At 48.3% G+C, this 24,256-nt stretch overlaps 1 protein-coding gene across 7 annotated transcripts in view; it reads right to left on the bottom strand.

The window, feature by feature from the left end:
- Positions 1–24,256, bottom strand: part of LOC119952127 (protein SIX6OS1-like) — a 254,058-nt gene that overhangs the window by 80,999 nt on the left and 148,803 nt on the right. For all 7 annotated transcript variants that reach the window (XM_038775715.1, XM_038775706.1, XM_038775742.1 and 4 more), the window contains 3 exons: positions 9,226–9,311; positions 8,837–8,901; positions 7,107–7,192 (listed from right to left, as the gene is read on the bottom strand). In XM_038775715.1, the coding sequence (XP_038631643.1) occupies positions 7,107–7,192; positions 8,837–8,901; positions 9,226–9,311 (237 nt within the window). The remainder of the gene's footprint in view (positions 1–7,106; positions 7,193–8,836; positions 8,902–9,225; positions 9,312–24,256) is intronic.

The following is a 24,256-nucleotide window of genomic DNA, read 5'->3' as shown; positions in this document are numbered from 1 at the left end:
ATGAAAAGTTTCAAATGTTTTCACTGTAATAAACTAGGCCATGTAAAGTCACAGTGTTGGTGGTTGAAGAAAAGCACTGGGAAGGCTGATGTGGGAAACCAGGATAAGACAGTGGGATTTGTTGGAGTGGTAAAGGAAAGCCCAAGGGAAGCGAAGGAGATGAAACGATTGTACAGCCTGTTCAATTGTTAACAAGTAATTGTTAAGAAGGTGCCTGATGTCTTTAAAGAATTTACTTGTGTGGGTAAAGTTTACTCATGTGTATCAGGAGGAGCAGGTAAAGAAGTCACAATTTTAAGAGATACAGGGTCTAGTCAATCTTTAATGGTAAGAGATGAGGAATTATGTAGTTTGGGAAGAATGTTGCCAGAAAAGGTGGTGATGTGTGGAATTCAAGGTGAGAGGAGTAGCGTTCCATTATATAAGGTAAGGTTGGAAAGTCCAGTGAAGAGTGGTGAAGTGGTTGGAGGAGTAATAGAGAAACTATCTTGTCTAGGAATACAGTTTACTTGAGTAATGATATAGCTGGATCGCAGGTCGGAGTGATGCCTACTGTGGTTGATAAGCCAGTGCAAAATCAGACAACTGAAGGGTTGAAGGACGAATATCCTGGGATTTGTCCGGATTGTGTAGTAACAAGGTCGCAAAGTCACAAGTTAAGACACGAGGAGAAATCAAAGAGTGAAGATGAAGTTGAAGTGCAATTGTCAGAAACGATTTTTGATCAGATGGTTGAAAAAGAACAAGAACAGGTGGAGGATGAGGCGGATACTTTTAGTTCAGGAAAATTGGCGGAGTTACAACAGAAAGATGTAGAAATAAAATGGATATATCAGAAAGCATATACGGAAGAGGAATCTGAGAGTTTCCAGAGTGTTATTACCGTAAAAGTGATGGCTTGATGAGAAAATGGAGACCTGTACATATGCAGGCGGATGAAAAGTGGGCAGAATTTCATCAAGTAGTATTGCCGGTGGGGTATAGAAAGGAGGTGTTAAGAGTTGCACATGAGGTACCAGTGGGAGGTCATTTGGGAATAAGGAAGACTCAAGCTAAAATCCAGAAACATTTTTATTGGCTTGGACTACATAAAGATGTAGTAAAAGTTTGTCAAACATGTCACACATGTCAAGTGATAGGGAAACCTCAAGCAGTGATAAAACCAGCGCCCTTAATACCCATTCCAGCATTTGAGAAACCTTTTACGAGGATCCTAATTGATTGTGTAGGACCACTTCCTAAAACAAAAAGTGGGAATCAATATCTTTTGACTATAATGGATGTGTCTGCTAGGTTTCGAGAGGCCATTCCAGTACGTAATATTACAGCTAAACGGATTGTGGAGGAGTTACTTGAATTCTTTACTAGATATGGACTACCCACAGAAATTCAATCGGATCAAGGATCAAATTTTACTTCAAAGTTATTCAAAGAAGTTATGGATAGCTTAGGAATAAATTTGTATTGTTTGCAATTAGGGATGCACTTAATGAGTCTACCAAATTTAGTCCATTTGAACTAATTTTTGGTCATGAGGTAAGAGGACCACTTAAATTGATTAAGGAAAAATTGGTGGGTGAGAAATCGGAAATGACGCTATTGGATTATGTGTCAAATTTTAGGGAACAATTAAATAGAGCAGGTGAATTGGCTAGACAACATTTGAAAGTTGCACAAAATGTGATGAAATGGGTTACGGACAAGAAATCCAAAGTTCGTAGTATTGTCAGTGGGGATAAAGTTTTAGTGTTGTTACCAGTGGTAGGTGAGCCTTTAAAAGCTAGGTTTTGTGGACCGTATCAGATTAAAAAGAAATTAAGTGAGGTGAATTATGTGGTAAAAACACCAGATAGAAGAAAGACTCACCAAGTGTGTCATGTGAATATGCTTAAAAGGTACTTTGAAAGGGAAGGAGAGAAAAAGGAAGTTTTGATGATTCTAACTCAAAGTGACGAACCAAATCCAGATGACTGTGAATTTGACATACCTCAAATTAAATTGAAAAATGAGGATGTTCTTCAAACAGGATTTTCTGGACTTTTTGGTCCTACCCTTTATCTTTACAGGAATATGTTGGCCTTGTACTCTCTCTATTTCCTTTTTGAATGACTCGCACTGCCCTAATGTGAATTTTCCTATAAGTAGCTTCTCCCAGTTTGTTTTGGCCAGAATCTGTTTTATCAGATTAAAATCGGCCTTCTCCCAATTCAGAACCTTTATTTCCGATCTATCTTTGTCATTTTCCATAACTACCCTTAAATTTCAACGAACTATTGTCACTATCACCAAAATGCTCCTCCACTGACTTCTACTATCTGCCGGGCTTCATGCCCTAAAAGTAGGTCAGTATCACCTCCTCTCTTGTAGGTCTTTCTATGCGCTGGCTCAAAAAAGCTCTCCTGGAGGAATTTAAGAATTCCACCCCTATAAGCCTTTCACACTTTGCCGATCCCAATTAATATTGGGGGAGGTAAAATTCTATTATTACACTATTAGTTTTAAACTTCTATGAGATTTGCCTACATATCTGCTCTTCTATCACTCACTGACACTTCCAGGTAGAGCATTCCAGACTCCTACCACCCTCTGTGTGAAAATATTGTCCCTCAAATGCCCTCTAAACCTCGTGCTCTTCACCTGATAACGATGCCCCCTCGTTGTCGGCCCTTCTACTAAGGGAAACAGCTGTTTCCAATTCACCCTGTCCATACCCCTCATAATCTTATACACCTCAATGAGGTCCCCCCTCAGTCTTCCCTGCTCTAAAGATAACAACACAAGCCTATCCAGCCTCACTTCATAGCGGAAATGCTCTATTCCAGGTAACATCCTAGTGAAACTCCTCTGCATCCTCTCCAATACCATCACATCCTTCCTACAGTGAGGTGACCAGAACAACACACAGTACTCCAGATAGTGGCCTCTTCAAAGTTTTGTACAGCTCTAACATAACCTCCCTGCTCTTACAATCTATGCCAGGAACGATAAAGGCAAGTGTCCCATATGCCTTCTTAACTACTGTATTAACCTGTCCTGCCGCCTTCAGGAATCTGTGGACAAGCACCCCAAGATCCATCCGTTTCTCTAAGCTACCTAGAGTCCTGCCATTCATTAAGTACTCCCTTGTCTTGTTACTCCTTCCAAAGCGCATCAGCTCTCACTTTTCAGGGTTAAAATCTATCTGCCACTGATCTGCCCATCTGATCAGCCTGTCTATATCTTCCTGCAATCTAAGACCTTCTTCCTCACTATTAACCACCTGTCAGTATTTGTGTTATCCACAAACCTATCACCCTCCCACATTTTCATCTATATCGTTTATAGAAAAGTTACAAACTATAGGGACCTAGCACTCATCTCGGTGGTATGCCACTGGATACTGGTCTCCACAAGTTTTGGATCCAACTTGCCAAGTTACCCTGGTTTCCATGTGCTTTTACCTTCTTTATCAGTCTCCCATGTGGGATCCTGTCAAAGGCTTTGCTGAAATCCATGTAAATTACATTGTCTGCACTACCGTCAGGTATACACCTGATCGCCTCCTCGAATAATTCAATCAAATTTGTGAGGTATGACCTCCCTCTGACAATGCCATGCTGATTATCCCTGATCAAACTTTGCCTCTCCAAGTGGAGATTGATTCTCTCTTCCAGAAGTTTCTCCAATAATTTCCCTACCACTGATGTGCGTCTCATTGGTCTGTAATTCCCTGGTTTATTGCTACTACCCTTCTTGAAAGGTGGAAGCACATTAGATGTCCTCCAATCCACTGGCATCTCCCCTGTGGCCTGAGAGGAATTAAAAATTTGGGTCAGAGCACCTGTAATTTCCTTCCTTGCCTCCCATAGCAGCCTGGGATACAACTCATCTGGGCCTGGGGTTTGTCCACTTTTAAGTCCACTGAAACCACCACTCCTTTCTCATTCTCTATGTCAAACTGTTCAAGAACCTCACAATCCCTCCCCCAAATTCAGTATCTACTCCTGAGTGAGACAGATGTGAAGCATTCATTTAACACTCTACCAATGTCCTCTGGCTCCACGCAGATTGCCCCCTTTTTCACTAATAGGCCCTGCATTTTCGCTGGTTATCCTCTTCCCCTTAATATTCTTCGAGAATATCTTGGGGTTCTCCTTAATCTGACCCACCAGTGCTTTTTCATGCCCCCTCTGCGCTCTCCAAATGCTTTCTCAAGTTCCCCCAGCACATTCTATATTCCATTAAAGCCTCTTTTGATTTGCTCCTTTGCTACCTGGTAAAAGCCTATCTTTTCTTTCTTATCCAGACGTGAATATTCCTAGACATCCAGGGTTCTCTGGGCTTGTTGCTTCTACATTTCATCTGAAAGGGAACATGTTGGTACTCTCCCCATTTCCATCCAGACTTCAAGGAGTGTCTAAGAATTCCAACATGCTGCTGGCCGGGGAGCAGGGGGGGGGGGGGGGGGGGGGGGGGGGGGGGGGGGGGGGGGGGGGGGGGGGCACCGTAGCCAGATTCGGATTCACTAATCCAAGGAAAGGCCAAAGTTGCATGGTGTCCCGCGGAGTTGGGGCCATTTTAATTGCCTGTATCCTCTCGGCAGCCGGGTGCAGGCCACCTTGGTCCACCCAATACTCCAAATAGACCACTTATTTCATGTGGGCAAGCATTTTGCGCAGCAACAGGTGAACCCCATATTTGGTAAAACCGTTTCAACACCATCTCGAAGTTTTGCAAATGTTCTTATTCCGTGGCCCTGTGACTAACACGTTGTCTAAGTAGACGCACGACAATCCATGTTGGATGTTCTTGATGACAGGCAGCATGGTAGCATAGTGGTTAGCACAGTTACTTCACAGCTCCAGGGTCCCAGGTTCGATTCCCAGCTTGGGTCACTGTCTGTGTGGAGTCTGCACATTCTCCCCGTGTGTGTTTGTGGGTTTCCTCCGGGTGCTCCGGTTTCCTCCCACAGTCCAAAGATGTGATGGGTTAGGTGGACTGGCCATTCTAAATTACCCTTAGTGTCCAAAAAGGTTAGGTTGCGTTACGGGATAAATGAGATAAGGTGGATGTGTGGGGCTTAAGTAGGGTGCTCTTTTCAAGGGCCAGTGCAGACTCAATGGGCTGAATGGCCTCCTTCTGCACTGTAAATTCTATGATTCTGTGAAGCGCTGGAATAGTTCAGTAGACTGTTCCAACAATATAGTCCCCCAATCTCCAATACTGGTACCATTGCCCTACGAACTGTGAACAGTTTGATCCCCTTATCTAAGGAAAGATACACTGGCATTGGAACAGTACAGAGAAGATTCTCTAGGTTGATCCTGGGTATGGAGGGATTTTCTTATGAGAGGTTAAATAGATTGGGCTTATACTCACTGGAGTTTAAAAAAATGAGAAGCAACCTTATTAAGACATATAGGATTCTCAGGGTGCTTGACAGGGTAGATGCTGGGAGGATGTTTCTTCTTGTGGGAGAGTCTCGGGCCATTGGGCATAATCTCACAGTGGAGGGTCAACCACTTAAAACAGATGAGGAGGAATTTCTTCTCTGAGGTGGTAGTGAACCTGTGAAATTCTTCACCGCAGGGAGCTATAGAGGCTGGGTTGTTAAGTATGTTCAAGGCTGAGCTTGACAGATTTTTGATCAGTAAGGGAATCAAGGGTTATGGGAATAGGTGGGAAAGTGGAGTTGAAGATTATAACAGATCAGCCATGATCACATTGAATTGCAGAGCAGACTTGATAGCCCGAATGGCCTACTTCTGCGTCCACGTCTTATGATCCTTTGGAACCGGAACCCACTTCTACCACACCAGACTTTGAGCCGCAGATTGATCTCTCCAATCTAATTCGCCCTATGCCAATTTGCATGTGGGTCAGGTAATAATCCAGAGATATGAAAGGTTTAAGCAGTGAAAGATTGTTGAGAGAAAGCAGAAAAGGGATTGAATAGCCAAGTTTGTGCAGCAAGTTTACAATGAGCATTGGAACTTGCCGTGCCACTTCGTCAGCAGATTATCCTACTCCGCCCACCCTTGAGCATGAAATACAGACCTTTAACCACCTACCACGGTGCTAAACTTAATACCAGTGAAAATGATCTACCCTGAGCTACCTTAATTTCAGGATAACTGTGGCACACAAAAGCTGTATTGAGTAGCACTCTTGAATAGAAAGATGAAACATGCCTAAACTTCATTGTACAGATACCTGAGGTTGGATTCTCCGCCCTGTCCGCACCACACTTCTGTTTTTCCCTGCCGACAGGATGCTCCGTTACGCCAGCTAGTCAATGGGGTTTCCCACTGTGGGGCTGCCCCATGCCATCGGGAAACCCCTTGGGCAAAACGGAGCATCCCATAAGTGGAGAATCCAGCCCCTGAATCATGAAGGGTTGTGGTGAATAAGGAACAATGGAGTAATGCCACCAAGAGAATGTTGGCGATTACACAAATAGCATGTCAGAAATATTAATGAGCAAAACTTGGAAAAGAGATGGAGGTGGACATTCAGTCACAAATAAATATTCCCTTTAAAAAATACTGTCCAGTTTTGATCCTCTCAATTTGTGGAGAATTTCAAGTATTGTAATGGATGCAGAGAGATCCACAAAATTGATTTTCAGTTAAAACATCTTAGTTACTCAGAGAGAAAAAGAGCTGCATCTAATTTAGAGACATGTCGACTCAGGGGTGGTTAGAGCGAGGTTTGTGACCAGATTTGGACAAATTATCTCAACTGATACTCGAGGGATGGACCTGGGATCCTGCTTACAAGTTAAACAAGGGCAGAGTTAGATTGGATGTTGAGTGATCCTTCTTTTAAATTCAGGATTAATTTGATCTCCCAGACTAGCTGTTATTGATGGGGTCAGACAGGAATGTGCCAGTTTTCTCACCCCATAATTGGCCTCCTTTTGAAAACTCTTTTGTTTATCTCAGATTACACAGCTCTGAATGAGTGGAGGAGGGGTATTTGTGTTGTGATGCATAATTGTGTGAGGAGGCTATGTTGCATAAATTTTAGGAAAGAAAAAGATGGTAGGGGAGGATGCAAATTAATGATCAAAACCAACTCTTCAATTTTTATATGAACTATTTTACTTTTGGAGCCTTTTGACTTACCTGAGATTTATGAAGGGAATCAGTGTGAATACATGCTTTGGACTGGCTTGCATCCATTGTCCTCACTGTTATATCATCTGAATTTACTGTAATTTTTAATAAATAAAATATGCATATGAATGTTTTGCTATTCAACAATATATCTTGCAAAGGATAAGAACATCATTGGTTGAATTTACTCTAAAATTACCACCCATTTTCTGGTAGTTTGAAGTAAACTGATACTGTCATACCCTGCTCCCTCAAAACAACCAAATCATAACTACACCAGAGTTATCTTCCATGAATTCACCAGACCTTTTTAAGGTCCACTGGGAGATTGCCCTGCCAAAGTTATGTGTGCATTGCTAACGCCTCTGATTTGTTTTTACTAACTTTCTAACCTATCTCAAGTTACTATTACAAATGTATTAATGGTGGTAGGATCACAAAAAGTAGCTCTGAAATGGATACTGCTTTCAGAAGGCCAGTTAGTGGGCTGTAACAGAAGTTTTGTTTTGCTTCATCTACATTTATTTTGTTCTTTTGATGGGAAGTGGCCGTCGTTAACAACACTAGAATTTGTTGCCAATCCTGATTGCACTGAATGGCTTGTTTCGGCCATTTCAGTGGGCAGTTAAGAGCCAACAATGTTGCTATAGGTCTGGTGTCACATATGGGCCAGAGCAGGCAAGTATAGCAGATTTCTTCTCTAAAGGACCATCCCCCTCACCCTGTATCCCCAATAGAATTGAGCTGAAATGGCATCTAAGCGAAATTTGTGCAATGAATAGAACCCTGCACAATGGAAAAGCCACATGTTTGTTGCACCTGCTTCTTTCCATGTTGAGAGAAAACAATGAAGTCCCCTCTCCTCACATAAAGAGTATTTTATACTTTTCTGATGCAACAATGGATGACAAATAGAGGAATGTTGGACATGTTGCCTGTGCCAGCCTGGAAGGATCCTAATTCAAGGTAATGGCCACCTACACAGCCACTGGCAGCTCTTTTCTCACATATCTGTAAGGCCTACTTCTGGGACGATGGAAACACTGTTCCTATCTTATATGGAGGTAAGAAAAGTGCGCTTGGAAAAGACCGTGGGTGCATAAAATTGTCTACTGAGAGCCCTCTTCTTCCTTCTCCCCCTGCAGGCAGCTTGTGTTCCCAAATGCTGACTCTGTACCATCTGCCTCTCATGCTGCAGCCCAAGGAGGAATACTTTTATGGCACCCATGAGAGGTACTATCACCCCCGACAGATTTCTTTAACCAAAAAACTTATCAAAACACCCAGCATGTCTACAAACTCAAATAGAACCAGCAGAAAGTAAGCAGCAGTGAACGAGGAAGATGTTGATGACCCCCTTTAAATTGCATTGGTGCAGAATCCTCCATGCTGCATGTTCAACTGAATGTGTTTAAGAGAGGGCATTAACAAGAGCAGCTAGGCCAAAAATGGCAGCACAAGCATCAAATCAGTGTTAGGTGCTAACTGACATCACAATCTGCCTGTTCTGCATGCTTCTGGCATACATGTGCTCATAACACCTAAAGTAACACCGTCACCAGATGGTGTTTGGCCCAGCCCACACGAGAAGTGAGCAGGAGCAATGTGGATAGTATTTTGAAATAACACAGCACTATAACGCCAAACCCATATAAAATGTATATTTTTAAATTAATGGCAAGCAGATCATGGAAATAGCTACCAACTAAATTGTAACTCAATGCCAATATTAGATTTACCTGACATTATGGAATTATTCTCTAACCACTGTGCAGAGTCTTCTTGATCCTTGGAAACAAATGGGCTAATGTAACAATGTAAAGTAAAGCAGTTAAAAGTGATCCAGGTTTTGTGCAATGTTTAGATGCAGATATAATACAAAACTATGGTTCATATTAACTCATTATGAAAGACCAAATGCAAATAAAAATGAGGCTACTCCCAAGTATAAGTTTCAATATGAGTGCAATACAGTGAGTTTTGTTTTAAAGGTTGCCTATAACTGGTAGATATTTTCTTGTTTAATATCTGTCTACATGTAAAAAAAATAATGGAAAGTGCAGAAGGTTTAAAATGGGTACAGAATCACTTTGCATTAACATAGGTGGAACACTTAATGGTTTGTTACCAATATTGAGTTTGTCCTGGCTTCTTAGTTGCTAGTGCCATCTGAAAGTTTTTCGGTTGTTGTTTTCCACTTGACTCAAGATTCCTCTGCAAAAGTTTTAGAAATCATTAATACAAGAATATATTTTCAGAGTTTGCATGAAAGTTTGCTGATCACATAGATTCATAATATTTATTCTGTATATAGAACATATAGAAAAGACAGTATATAAGATATTGGTTCATGCAGGGGATTGCGCCTGAATTGGTGTTCTGATTTTTGTGCAGTGTGTGGTGATATGCATCACTGTAAGTACACAAGGGGTTAATGTAAATACACTTAGACTAGATAGACACTAGAGGGAGCACCAGAGACATGACACACAGACATTGAACCAATAGGTCAGTAAGATAGGACACGACCAATGGGCATTCAAGATACACACAGAGGTGACACTACCACAGGAGGGCATTACACCAACCCATATATAAGGACACAGCACACATGCTCTTTCTCTTTCCAGTGGAGACACTGAGTAAGTACACAGGGCTGATTGAAATACATCAAACCCACCACGTGGATTGTAGCAGACTGGTTAGGTAGTCTGAGTAGCTATAGCAGGATTAACAGGAGAGTCGAATCCAAATGGAGAATTGTTAACAGTTTAATAAATGTGTTAAAGCTATCTCCAAGTCTGAACCTTCCTTTGTCAGAGTGCACATCAAGGAAGCAGCTTATGCTACGTCAAGAGCATAACAAAATATGGTACCAGTGAGTGACTATTAAATCCATATAGTTACAACTCAACAAATTCGTGACAACCAGCAACAGCACCCAGGCAAGATGATGTTCGAGATTCAGGTACCAAGGCAATCTCAGTGAAAACTGGAGTGCGTTCAGGCAGAGACTCGAGATCTACCTGGTAGCGTCCGATTTAGATGGCGTGGCGGATGCAAAGAAAATAAAGCTTCTACTTACCATCGCGGGCAAAAAAGCAGCAGAAATCTTCGAGACCTTCAAATACTCAATGGGCAAAACAAGAGCGAATTCCAGGCAGTCCTGGACAAATTCCACAAATTCTGCGAGGAACATACAAGGAAAAAAGGTAAAAGAGGCGCCAGTACTGACCCACGAGGCGAAGGTAGGCTTTCCATTGCAGAAAACGGCAGTTTTGATTTGCAGCCATCTTGGAAAAGGTGCTGCACATGCGCAGTTGCGCGAAGAGCGCACAGAACGGGAAGGTCCGTTTGCGCATGCGTGAGAAGCCGCGCATGCGCAATTGCGAAAAAGGCCCCAAGTAAAGGCACAGCGATCTGCGCATGCGCAATTACTTCCTACGCTCTACGTCACATGCTTCGTGACGTCAGAGGCCACCGGACCACGCCCACTTAAAGGGGAAATGTCCCAAAACACAAAAAAAAAGTTTTAAAGCTGTAAAACCTGATTCTTTCACCTGGAACGATAGCACAATGCCTGAAATTCGACCAGTAGCTGAAAGTAACCTCCGCAGAACCCTGCAACATGCGGTAAGCACTGCCTTAGAAGATGATATGGTCTTGGAAGACAACGACTCAAAGATTTCATCTTGGGAGGTGGCTACCCCAGTACCAAATCCGAACCGCAACTAGAGGTGTTGTACATTGAAGACCCCGCGATGAGTTCTTCGGATTGGGGAATCCTCAGCCCAGCATATATGACATCCCGACTCGTGAGTGCAGGATTATGCTGCGGCCTGACGCCAAGAGACAGAGAGCGGTACAAGCCCACAGAGAGCGGCCTGCTGCCACACAGAGTGGTCCACGCACCGCGAAGAGTCCCTGACTCCACACACAGAGTGAACCATGCACCACAAGGGGTCCCAGCCTCCACACAGAAAGCAATGAAAGACTCCACAGTGAGACAACTGCATGTTTCCACACAGAAAGTAACTCCAGTGGCACAAGCCTCCACAGTGAGCTCATGGACAGCCTCCACAATAGAAGCAACCCAAGACTCCAGAGCACAGTCCTTGCATGAACAAGAAGTGATGACAGTCTCCACAGCGAGACCAATGCACGATTCCACACAGGGAACGCTGCAAGACTCCACAGAGGGAGTGACACAAGCCTCCACAGCGAGCTCGTGGACAGACTCCACGATGGAAGGAACGCAAGACTCCAGAGCACAGTCCTTGCATGAACAAGACCATGAGGGTCTAGCAACCTCCTCTGAGCAACCAGCAGCAGACGATGCAAGTCTGCCATGCTCAAGTGAACAACAGAAAGACTATGACAGTCTACCACGCTCAAGTGAACGACAAGAAGACACTGAGGCTCTACCTACTGTATGTGAGACAAGTGACGACAACATCCCACTTCCCATACCAGATGTGCAACGTGATAGACCTCAGTTAGTCTATACAGCTGATGTGGAGATGCCGGCGTTGGACTGGGGTGAGAACAGTAAGAAGTCTTACAACACCAGGTTAAAGTCCAACAGGTTTGTTTCAAACACGAGCTTTCAGAGCGCAGCTCCTTCCTCAGGTGAATGGCGAGGTATGTTCCAGAAACATTTATATAGACAAAGTCAGAGATGCGGACAATGCTTGGAATGCGAGCATTTGCAGGTAATCAAATCATTACAGATCCAGGGAGAGGGATAATCACAGGTCAAAGAGGTGTGAATTGTCTCAAGCCAGAACAATTGGTAGGATTTTGCAAGTCCAGGCCAGATGGTGGGGGGTGGATGTAATGCGACATGAATCCAAGATCCCTGTTGAGGCCGCACTCATGCGTGCGGAACTTAGCTATAAGTTTTTGCTCGGCAATTCTGCATTGGGGGGTGTGCGTGTCTGGGGGACGACATGTCGTGTCAATGCCAGATTCATCAGTCGCATTCACAAGGCAGCCCCGAACGTCACCCAAGCACAACGCAACGCCATCCACGCTCTCAAGACCAACCGCAACATCGTCATCAAACCTGCAGACAAAGGAGGGGCCACCGTCATACTGAGCAGAACGGACTACTGCAAAGAAGTATACCGACAACTCAACAACCAGGAACACTACAGACAGTTACCCGCAGATCCAACCAAGGAACACATCCACCAACTCAACAGACTGATCAGGACCTTGGATCCAGACCTTCAGAGCACCCTACGTGCTCTCATCCCACGTAATCCCCGCATTGGAGATCTCTACTGCCTCCCGAAAATACACAAGGCCAACACACCAGGCCGTCCTATCGTTTCAGGCAATGGGACCCTGTGTGAGAACCTCTCTGGCCGCATCGAGGGCATCTTGAAACCCATCGTACAAGGTACACCCAGCTTCTGTCGCGACATGACGGACTTCCTACAGAAACTCAGCACCCATGGACCAGTTGAACCAGGAACATTCCTCGTCACAATGGATGTTTCGGCACTCTACACCAGCATCCCCCATGACGACGGCATTGCTGCAACAGCCTCAGTCCTCAACACTGACAACTGCCAATCTCCAGACGCAATTCTGCAACTAATCCGCTTCATTCTAGATCACAACGTCTTCACCTTCGACAACAAATTCTTCATCCAGATGCATGGAACAGCCATGGGGACCAAATTTGCACCTCAATATGCCAACATCTTCATGCACAAGTTTGAACAAGACTTCCTCACCACACAGGACCTGCAACCAATGTTATACACCAGATACATCGATGACATTTTTTTCCTTTGGACCCACAGCGAAGAATCACTGAAACGACTACACGATGAGATCAATAAATTCCATCCCACCATCAGACTCATCATGGACTATTCTCCAAATTCTGTTGCATTCTTGGACACACTCATCTCCATCAAGGACGGTTACCTTAGCACTTCGCTTTACCGCAAGCCCATAGACAACCTCACGATGCTCCACTTCTCCAGCTTTCACCCGAAACACATTAAAGAAGCCATCCCCTATGGACAAGCCCTCCGTATACACAGGATCTGCTCAGACGAGGAGGAGCGTAACAGACACCTACAGATGCTGAAAGATGCTCTCGTACGAACGGGATATGGCGCTCGACTCATCGATCGACAGTTCCAACGCGCCACAGCAAAAAACCGCACCGACCTCCTCAGAAGACAAACACGGGACACCACTGACAGAGTACCCTTCGTCGTCCAGTACTTTCCTAGGGGCGGAGAAACTACGACATCTTCTTCGCAGCCTTCAACACATCATGAATGAAGATGAACATCTTGCCAAGGTCATCCCCCCACCCCCACTACTGGCCTTCAAACAACCGCGCAGCCTCAAACAAACCATTGTTTGCAGCAAATTACCCAGCCTTCAGAACAGCGACCATGACACCACACAACCCTGCCAGGGCAATCTCTGCAAGACATGCCAGATCATCAACTTGGATACCACCATTACACGTGGTAACACCACCCACCAGGTACGCGGCACATACTCGTGCGACGCGACCAATGTAGTCTACCTCTTACGCTGCAGGAAAGGATGTCCCGAAGCGTGGTACATTGGCGAGACCATGCAGACACTGCGACAACGAATGATCGGGCATCGTAAGACAATCACCAGGCAGGAATGTTCCCTTCCAGTCGGGGAACACTTCAGCATTCAAGGGCGTTCAGCGTCTGATCTCCGGGTAAGCGTTCTCCAAGGCGGTCTTCAGGACACGCGACAACGCAGAATTGCCGAGCAAAAACTTATAGCTAAGTTCCGCACGCATGAGTGCGGCCTCAACAGGGATCTTGGATTCATGTCGCATTACATCCACCCCCCCCACCATCTGGCCTGGACTTGCAAAATCCTACCAATTGTTCTGGTTTGAGACAATTCACACCTCTTTAACCTGTGATTATCCCTCTCCCTGGATCTGTAATGATTTGATTACCTGCAAATGCTCGCATTCCAAGCATTGTCCAGCATCTCTGACTTTGTCTATATAAATGTTTCTGGAACATACCTCGCCATTCACCTGAGGAAGGAGCTGCGCTCTGAAAGCTCGTGTTTGAAACAAACCTGTTGGACTTTAACCTGGTGTTGTAAGACTTCTTACTGTAGTCTGTACAGAGGCACTCGACAATCAGTGAGACTACTGGTGACTCCGGTGACACTACGTTAATTCAAACCTCATCCGCTCGAGCCTCTCCACAACCAAATGCATTCCTGAACGTTTTGACTCCGGACGGGGAGCATCACGAAACCTCAGAAGATTCAAGTGAACCTGAAATGACTCCGGACGGGGAGCATCAAGAAACCTCAGCTGACACAGGTGAACCAGAAACAACTCCAGACGGGGAGCATCGACAAGCCAAAGCTGATTCAAGTAAGCCGGACATGACTCCAGACGGGGAACGCCGTGGAATCAGACACGGCACGCTCAATGAAACAGCAGGTGCCGTAAAGGACGCTGACACGAGTAACTGTGTGAAGGACTCATATAATCCACTCGGTGTGGTCATTGAGCGCAACAAACTCAACAACAAAATCTACACAACAACAAAGACAATGACACGAAGCGTACCAGAGCCAACAACATCGACAACAAGCACGGCAAAGACAACAACAATGGAACTACGACTGGTATGACATGGTACAACTCTGCAAATGAGGGACACTGTTACTGCTCAGCTCAGTACAATGACATACCATGGCAGGATGATGCATCATACCAATTCACGTTTGTTGCACTACCAACAGACAACCTGGCTTTCAGTACAGATGCCATCCAGAATTGCTATCATAAGCATCGAAAAAAAAAGAAACAGACTCCAAATCAGTCAATGAAGTGATTTAAACACTTGAACACCTCCTGATGGCCAAACACCAGGACACTGACGCAGTTCACAGCGGAATAACAACGTCACCGTTGCCACTTCCATACCAGACCATATAAATTCCTGAACTATTGGACTCTTAAGTTGTATTTTGTATTGTCTTATCCTCAAAGTCATCGCAGCTATTATTGGGCCTTGTATACTATTGTATAGTCATCACAGTCATCATAACTTGTACATAGCATCACTTATCTACCTGTTTTTGTTCAATTTTCTTTAACACTGTACAGAAAATATGTAACACGAAAGAAAGGGGGATGTGGTGATATGCATCACTGTAAGTACACAAGGGGTGAATGTAAATACACTTAGACTAGATAGACACTAAAGGGAGCACCAGAGACATGACACACAGACATTGAACCAATAGGTCAGTAAGATAGGACACGACCAATGGACATTCAAGACACACACAGAGGTGACACTACCACAGGAGGGCATTACACCAACCCATATATAAGGACACAGCACACATGCTCTTTCTCTTTCCAGTGGAGACACTGAGTGAGTACACAGGGCTGATTGAAATATATCAAACCCACCACATAGATTGTAGCAGACTGGTTAGGCAGTCTGAGTAGCTATAGCAGGATTAACAGGAGAGTCGAATCCAATTGGAGAATTGTTAACAGTTTAATAAATGTGTTAAAGCTATCTCCAAGTCTGAACCTTCCTTTGTCAGAGTGTACATCAAGGAAGCCGCTTATGCTACGTCAAGAGCATAACGAAACACAGTGCACCCTGCATGTCATAAGAAAGTTATTGACACGTTTAGGTAGAGAGCCTTTATCTCTCAAAACCTTCATTGCATGCTTGAGCGATTGTACAAAACGTTCAGCTAAGCCGATGTTAGCTAGATGGTAGCAGGTAGATTTGATATGGCGATGCCACACATCTTCAGGTAGTCCTCGAATTCAACAGATGTGAACTGCATACCATTATCGCTCATGAGTTGTTTAGATTGCCCAAAGTTTGCAAACAGATGGTTAAGTCTTTCCAAGGTCCGTTCCGTAGTTGTCGATTCCATGATGGCAACGTCTGGCAACTCGAATGTGCATCAACCATATCCATGTGATTCTCAGACCCCCCACTGCCCGGGCAACCTGGTGAGCTCAATCCATATGGCTGGGTGTGCTCGTCCGCCTGGGCAGATAGGGTGTCCGTGAATGCACGGGTGCACCTGTGCACCGAGGTCTGTGAGATCCTGGACAGGTCCACATTGGCCGACTGGAAGGACCCTGTGTCATAGACATTTAGGGCGACTGTCAACTAGATGGTCACCGGGAGTGGGTGTCTTCCCCCATACCCCTGCGGTGCCAGGTGTGCCATCGTCTGGCAGATGTGTCACACTGTCTTTCTGCTCTGCCGGAGTCTTCGACAGTATCCCCAGTCCAGCGGGTCCTCAAACGACATGTGGCCCCTCCATGGCACCTTCTCCTCAGCCTGTTGGGCGGCGGCCCTCCAGCTTGTGCGGCCACCACCTACCCCTCTGCAGTCTCCCTCCTCACTGAGCAGCCCCGCTCACACGGTCGCAGGGTATCTCGCAAGGATGCAGCACTGCCCCAGTCCCGTGGGGGGGGGGGGGGACACGACAGCTGCTTGGCTCGCCCTCCCCTCCCCCGGCCCTGTCAGGGTCCCCGACCCGCCGCAGCCAGCACTGCCGGAGTCGGGGCAGGGAGCCCGCAGCCACTCCACGCCATTTCCCACCTCCTCTCTCTTGCTCACCAGTCAGGCCGTCAGGTTCATGATTGCGAGAGCACAAGTGAACCACGACCGTGGGAAATCGGCCCATCGGAGGCGGTGAATCACGGAGGCCTCAAAGCATAGGGGTCAGGCCCGCTAATGATATGCTGACTATACTTTAGCCCCGCGCGGCGAGCGATGCATTTACACCATTTTCTGGGCGCCGGAGCATCCTGATTTGGTGCGAAAACGGAACGTACCCCGATTTCAGCGCCGGAAGCTATTCTCCGCCCAATCGCATTTCAAAATGTCACCGTTGACAAACGGAGAATCCCGTCCATGTCCTTCGACTGGTCCTTCATAATCAACATGGATTCTTTATCATGGCCATTCACATGTGCAAAGATTGTCATGGAGGTACATTTCTCTATGCAGTGCAGGATTGGCATAACTCCACCTTCTCCCTTATTTGGGCATCCAACCCAGGTTCCTAGAGGTAGCTTCTTGCCAACTCCTTCTTTCTAACTACACCGGGATGGCCCGGTGTATGGCCCGGGATGCAGCTGTTCCAGGATTCTACATTGTAGACACGGCAGAATAATTACTTGAATACACAATACTCCATTTTGTACTGTCCAGATGCCTGGTAAGATCGGGTTGAAGGTTTAGATTTTTTCTGTACTCTTGTGTAGAGTGTCTTTTGAATCATATTCAACACATACCCCATCACCAGATCTGTTCGGTTAACTTTTTTCACCTGAGAAGTCGTTAGCAGAACATTTTCCACAGAGACAGAATATGTCGTTGATGTGTTCATCAGATTCGTACTTATCTCTTTGGTCTTGTTCATCTTGCAGTGATAGTATAGGCAAAGCATCCGTGTATGTTCAGTGCTGTTCAGTAGACCTCGGAGGCGAGATTCTCCGTTTGCCAACACTGAAATTGCGGAACGCAAATGGGCGGAGAATAGATTCCAATGCAAAATCGTGGCAGGCGCCGACTTGACCAAAATCGCGATTCTTTGTCACCTTGACAGTGGCGTCAATGCTACCGGAATGCAGGTACAATGAACACTGTTTGCATATCATTAGCGGCCTGTACTCTCCGCGGTCTCCACGATCCTCCTCCGATGGGCCGAGTCCCCGACGGCGCAGTCCACTTGTGCTTTCAAAAATTGTGAAACCGGTGTGGTGGCTGCTGAGGGAGAGAGGAGGTAGGACATGGAGAGGAGCGACTGTGGGCTACCGGGCCGGACACTGGCTTGGCTGCCTGGGGTGGGGGTGAGGGCCTGCTAGGGAAGGGGATGGCGGGGCGAACAGGCCGAATGGCCAGGGTGACCCTACGGGACTGGGGCTGGCCATTCCCATGGCCATCTTGCTGTGCACCCACTGACCACCCACCTTGGCCCCTGGTTCTGCAGAGTGACACTGACCGTATGGGCACCCCCAACCTTACACCCCACCCTCCACTAGTCCCCACCCCACCCGGCCGGCACCCACCAACAGCCCACCCACAGTAGTCCCTACAGGGGTCACGATGCATACCCCTGACAATGACAGCCAATGGTACCCCTGGCATCAGGGACGGGTACCAGAGCCAGAGGCCCCACGGTGCAGGCCACCGACGGGGCCAGGGGTGCGGGGATGGAGGGTGTGGGGAGGGACAAGTGGGGACAGAGTCCGCGGTGCCACCGACGGGGCCAGGGGTGCGGGGATGGAGGGTGTGGGGAGGGACAAGTGGGGACAAAGTCCGCGGTGCCAACTGGGGCCACCGTGTCATTTTTGGACCTGGTTGGGCACAGAGGTGTGCACCATGCTAACATGTTGGCCTTTCACCCCCTGCAGACAATGGATATTGGAATTCAACCATCAATGCTGGCCTTCCTGCTAGTCGCCGCAGCCCTGGGGGATGTCTTGCGGCTTTACGGAGGAGGAGGAAGCTGTAGCAGCACAGCGTTCAGCAGCGGAGCGTGCCCACAGAGGGACAGGTGGCAGCCACCCAGGTTGGAGAGCCGGCCCATTAACAGGGAAGGAGGCGCCGCATATGGCCTCCTGTGTACCAGCACAGCCTGTCATTCGAGGACCTACCGACCGTGCATGCCGTCGAAAACTCTGGCTGAGCAGAGAGACAGTGCGACATATCTGCCAGATGATGGCACACCTGGCACTGCAGGGGTGTGGGTGAGGACACCTGCTCCTGGTGGCCTTCAAGGTGATGGTCGCCTTGAACATTTATGCAACGGGATCCTTCCAAGTCCGAGTGGGAACCTATCCGGGGTCTCACAGACCTTGGTGCGCAGGTGCATCCATGCCGTACCAGAGGCCGTGTGCCCAGGTGGCTCAATACATCCACTTCAATGTAGATCAAGCCCACCAGATGCCTGGCCAGCGGGGTTTGCCACCATTGCTGGGATGCCCTGGATCAAGGGAGTGATCGATGGGATGCATGTCCCCCTACGACCACCTGCAGATGACAGACCACTCTACACAATCCGAAAGGGGTTCCACTCGATGAACGTGCAGCTGATATGTGACCATTAATACTTTTAAACACCCGGAGGAGGCGTGGGCCTTCGTGCGGACGGAGAAACTAGACTCAAACTAGGGGTTGGGGGTTGCGGGGTCGGTTGTAATGCTTTATTGTTGGTTTCTGCTGTTGCTGTGTTCTCTTTTTCTGTACTTTTGTAATTTTGATATGGTTATTTATTGGGGTGTTGTTCTGTTTTTTGTTGGGGGGCATTGTTTGAGTTTTGTATCTTGCGGGGAGGGTTGGGGGGGTTTGTTGTATTCTATATCGGGTTGGGGGTATGGAGTGGGGCTGGTATTTGGGAGCTGCGTCAGAAGGGTGTGGTGGGGCAGTGCGAAAGCGCGGGCTTTCCTCTGGTTTCCCACGTTGCGGGGCTGGGGGGTGGAGACGATGACGGGGGGGGGGGGCCTTAACTGGTTCTTCCCCGTGCTGGAGCGGTGCCTGGAGGAGGGACAGAATGGGGGATGATCCCACTTTGGGAGGGGTCGGGTTTTTGGCCGGAGTTTCCGGGGTCAGCAGAAGTTAGCGGACCCACGGAAGTATAATGGAGGACGGTTCGTGGCTAGGAGGGGTCCTAGCCGGGGGGGGGGGGGGGGGGGGGGGGGGGGGGGACACACCAGGTTGCTGCTGGTAGGGTCAGGAAGGAGCTGGTGTGGGCCGGGGGGACAGAGGTGAGGTGTTGTCGCTGTGGGGACTGGGTCGGGCGGGGGGGTGCTGGCCTGAGGCGGGCAGTCGACGGGCTATGGGAGGGGGGCGGGACGCCCTCTGATTCGGTTGGTCACCTGGAATGCGAGAGGATTGAATGGGCCGGTGAAGCGGTCGAGGGTGCTTGCTCATCTGAGGGGGCTAAAGGCAGATGTGGCAATGCTTCAGGAGACCCACCTGAAGGTGGCGGACCAGGTACATCTGAGGAAGGGGTGGGTGGGACAGGTTTTCCACTCTGGGTTGGATGTGAAGAACCGGGGAGTGGCGATTCCGGTGGGGAAAAATGTGTCGTTTGAGGCATCTGAGGTGGTGGCGGATAAGGGGGGTAGGTATGTTATGGTTAGGGGCAGGCTACAGGGAGAGAAGGTGGTACTTGCTAGTGTGTATGCCCCAAATTGGGACGATGCGGGCTTTATGAGGCGGATGCTGGGACGGGTCCCGGATCTAGAGGCGGGAGGTCTGATTATGGGGGGGGGACTTCAATACGGTGTTAGATCCTTCACTGGATCGGTCCAGTTCAAGGACGGGTAGGAGGCCGGCGGCGGCCAAGGTACTGAGAGGGTTTATGGACCAGATGGGAGGGGTGGATCCATGGAGGTTTGTGAGGCCGAGGGCACGCGAGTACTCTTTCTTCTCCCACGTACATAGGGTTTATTCTCGGATAGACTTCTTCGTGGTGAGTAGGGGACTGATTCCGAGAGTGGAGGCCGAATATTCGGCCATTGCAATCTCCGACCACGCTCCGCATTGGCTGGAGTTGGAGATGGGGGAGGTTCGGGACCAGCGCCCGTTGTGGCGGTTGGATGTGGGGTTGTTGGCGGAGGAGGAGGTGTGTAGGAGGGTCCGGGCAAGTATTGAGGGGTACCTCGAGGTGAATGATACGGGGGAGGTCCAGGTGGGGATGGTCTGGGAAGCCCTGAAGGCAGTTATTCGTGGGGAGCAGATATCCATCCGGGCACACAGGGAGAGGAGCGAGAGGGATAGACTGGTGGAGAAAATGCTGGAGGTAGATAGGAGGTACGCGGAGGCACCAGAGGAGGGACTGTTGGGGGAGAGGCGCAGCCTACAGGCTAAATTTGATTTGCTGACCACTAGAAAGGCGGAGGCACATTGGAGGAAGGCACAAGGGACAGTGTATGAACATGGTGAAAAGGCGAGTAGGATGCTGGCTCATCAGCTCCGCAAGCGGGATGCGGCTAAGGAAATTGCTGGAGTGAGAGACAAGAGTGGGAATGTGGTGCGGAAGGGGGTAGAGGTGAATGAGGTCTTCAAGGACTTTTACGGGGAAACTGTACGGTCGGAGCCAACGGTGGAGAGGAGGGGAATGGAGAGGTTTCTCGACGGGCTATCTTTCCCGAAGGTGCAGGAGGAGCAGGTGGAGGGGTTGGGGGCGCCGATTGAGCTGGAGGAGCTAGTTAAGGGGATCGGGCAGATGCAGTCAGGGAAGGCGCCGGGGCCAGATGGGTTCCCGGTGGAATTTTATAAAAAGTTTGTGGACCTAGTGGGCCCCTTGCTGGTGCGGACACTTAATGACACGTGGGAAGGGGGGACTTTGACCCCGACAATGTCGCGGGCGCTGATTTTGTTAATCTTAAAGAGGGACAAGGACCCCCAGCAGTGTGGTTCATACAGGCCCATATCTCTCCTCAGCGTAGATGCCAAGGTGCTGGCAAAACTCCTGGCCACCAGGATAGAGGACTGTGTGCCAGGGGTTGTACACGAGGACCAGACAGGTTTTGTGAAGGGAAGGCAGCTGAACACGAATGTGCGGAGATTGTTGAATGTCATCATGATGCCGGCGATTGAGGGGGAGGCAGAGATAGTGGTGGCGCTGGATGCGGAGAAGGCCTTCGATAGAGTGGAGTGGGGGTACTTATGGGAGGTGTTGGGGAGGTTTGGATTTGGTGAAGGGTTTATTAGATGGGTGAGGCTGCTATATGAGGCCCCGATGGAGTGTGTGGCCACGAATGGGAGGAGGTAGGAGTACTTCCGGCTTTACCGAGGGACCAGGCAGGGTTGCCCCCTGTCCCCCTTGTTGTTTGTATTGGCAATCGAGCCGTTGGCGATGGCGTTGAGGGACTCAGGGAGGTGGAGAGGTTTGGTGCGAGGTGGGGAGGAACATAGGGTGTCGTTGTCTGCCGATGACCTGTTACTGTATGTGGCGGGCCCGGTGGGAGGGATGCCGGGGGTGATGGAGCTGCTAGCTGAGTTTGGGACCTTTTCAGGCTATAAACTAAATCTAGGCAAGAGTGAGGTGTTTGTGGTGCACCCTGGAGGCCAGGAGGAAGGAATTGGTAGGCTCCCGCTTAGGAGGGCAGGGGAGAGTTTTAGGTACCTGGGGGTGCAGGTGGCCAGGGACTGGGGGACTCTTCACAAGCATAATTTCACCAGGTTTGTGGATCAGATGGAGGAGGAGTTCAAGAGGTGGGACATGCTGCCATTGTCGTTGGCGGGGAGGGTGCAGTCCGTCAAAATGACGGTGCTTCCGAGGTTCTTGTTGCTCCTTCAGTGTCTGCCCATCTTCATCCCCAGGGCCTTCTTTAGGAGGGTGACTAGCAGTATTTGAGCTTTGTGTGGGCACATGGGACTCCGAGAGTGAAGAGGGTTTTCCTGGAGCGAGGGAGGGATGGAGGCGGGCTGGCGCTGCCCAACCTTTTGGGGTACTATTGGGCGGCCAATGTGTCAATGGTGCGTAAATGGGTGATGGAAGTGGGGGGGGGGGGGGGGGCGGCGTGGAAAATAATGGAGATGGCGTCATGTAGAGGTACGCGCCTTGGCAACGGCGCTGTTGCCGCTCTCTCCAAAAGAGGTATACCACGAGCCCGGTGGTGGCGGAGACCCTAAGAATCTGGGGACAGTGGAGACGGCATCGGGGGGAAACAGAGGGCTCGATGGAGGCTCCATTAGGTGGAAATCATCGGTTCGTCCCGGGGAACACTGATGGGGGATTTAGGGGGTGGCAAAGGGTGGGCATCAGTAAATTGAGGGACCTGTTTATTGGCGGGAGGTTTGCGGGCCTGGGGGAACTGGAAGATAAATTTGGACTCCCGCAAGGGAACATGTTCGGATACTTGCAGGTAAAGGCGTTTGCTAGGCGACAGGTAGAGGGGTTCCCTTTGCTGCCCTCGCGGGGGGCGATGGACAGAGTGCTTTCGGGGGTGTGGGTCGGAGAGGGGAAGGTGTCTGACATTTATAAGGTAATGCAGGAGGTGGAGGAGTCGTCAGTGGAGGAGCTGAAGGCTAAATGGGTGGGGGAACTTGGGGAGCAGATAGAGGACGGGACTTGGGCGGATGCCTTGGAGAGAGTCAACTCTTTCTGTTCATGTGCGAGGCTTAGTCTCATCCAATTCAAGGTGCTGCACCGGGCCCACATGTCCGGGACTCGGATGAGTAGGTTCTTTGGGGGGTGAGGACAGATGCACCAGGTGTTCGGGGAGTCCAGCGAATCATGCCCATATGTTCTGGGCATGCCCGGCACTGGAAGAATTCTGGAAGGGGGTGGCGGGGACGGTGTCGTGGGTGGTTGGATCCAGGGTTGAGCCAGGCTGGGGACTCGCGATTTTTGGAGTTGCGGTGGAGCCGGGAGTGCAGGAGGCGAAAGAGGCCGGTGTCCTGGCCTTTGCGTCCCTAGTAGCCCGGCGGAGGATCTTGATGCAGTGGAAAGATGCGAGGCCCCCAAGTGTGGAGACCTGGATCGGTGACATGGCGGGATTTACAAAATTGGAGAGGGTCAAATTTGCCCTGAGAGGATCAATACAAGGGTTCTATAAACGGTGGCAGCCTTTTCTGGACTTCCTGGCTCAAAAATAGGTATCTTGGTCAATAGCAGCAGCAACCCGGGGGGGGGGGGGGTAATTGTAGTTTCAATTTTTTTTCTATGGTTATGTAACTTAACATTGTGTTTATTTAAGTTGTTGTTAATATGTTGTGTTGTTCATTGAGGAAGGGCGAATGTTTATGATTGCTATTATTATTGTTATTGTTGGTATTGTATTATGGTTCGATGTTGTATAAATACAACATTTTTTTTTAAATTAATACTTTTAAACAGAAGCACATCAGGTTAAAGTCACAACTGAGAGCAATTATTAGCTTTAAATCACCAAAGGATCGATTTACAGTCTTTAGATTACAGAGAGATAGACTAATACCCCTTCTGGCTGTGACTGCTGCTATCCAGCTTTGAAAGCGAAAATAAAACACATCCTGCAGCAAACTGCCTAAAACGAAAGTAAAAAGCTGATAGACAGCCCAGCCCCACTCACACTCTGACATCACTGATAAACACCCATTTCTGAAAGGTACTCTCACATGACACTGGGC

The sequence above is a fragment of the Scyliorhinus canicula genome, chromosome 2, assembly GCF_902713615.1.
Source record: "Scyliorhinus canicula chromosome 2, sScyCan1.1, whole genome shotgun sequence".
In the NCBI taxonomy this organism is placed as follows: Eukaryota; Metazoa; Chordata; class Chondrichthyes; order Carcharhiniformes; family Scyliorhinidae; genus Scyliorhinus; species Scyliorhinus canicula.
Note: the sequence above shows the minus strand (reverse complement) of the source record. Positions and strands in the feature narration are given on the sequence as shown.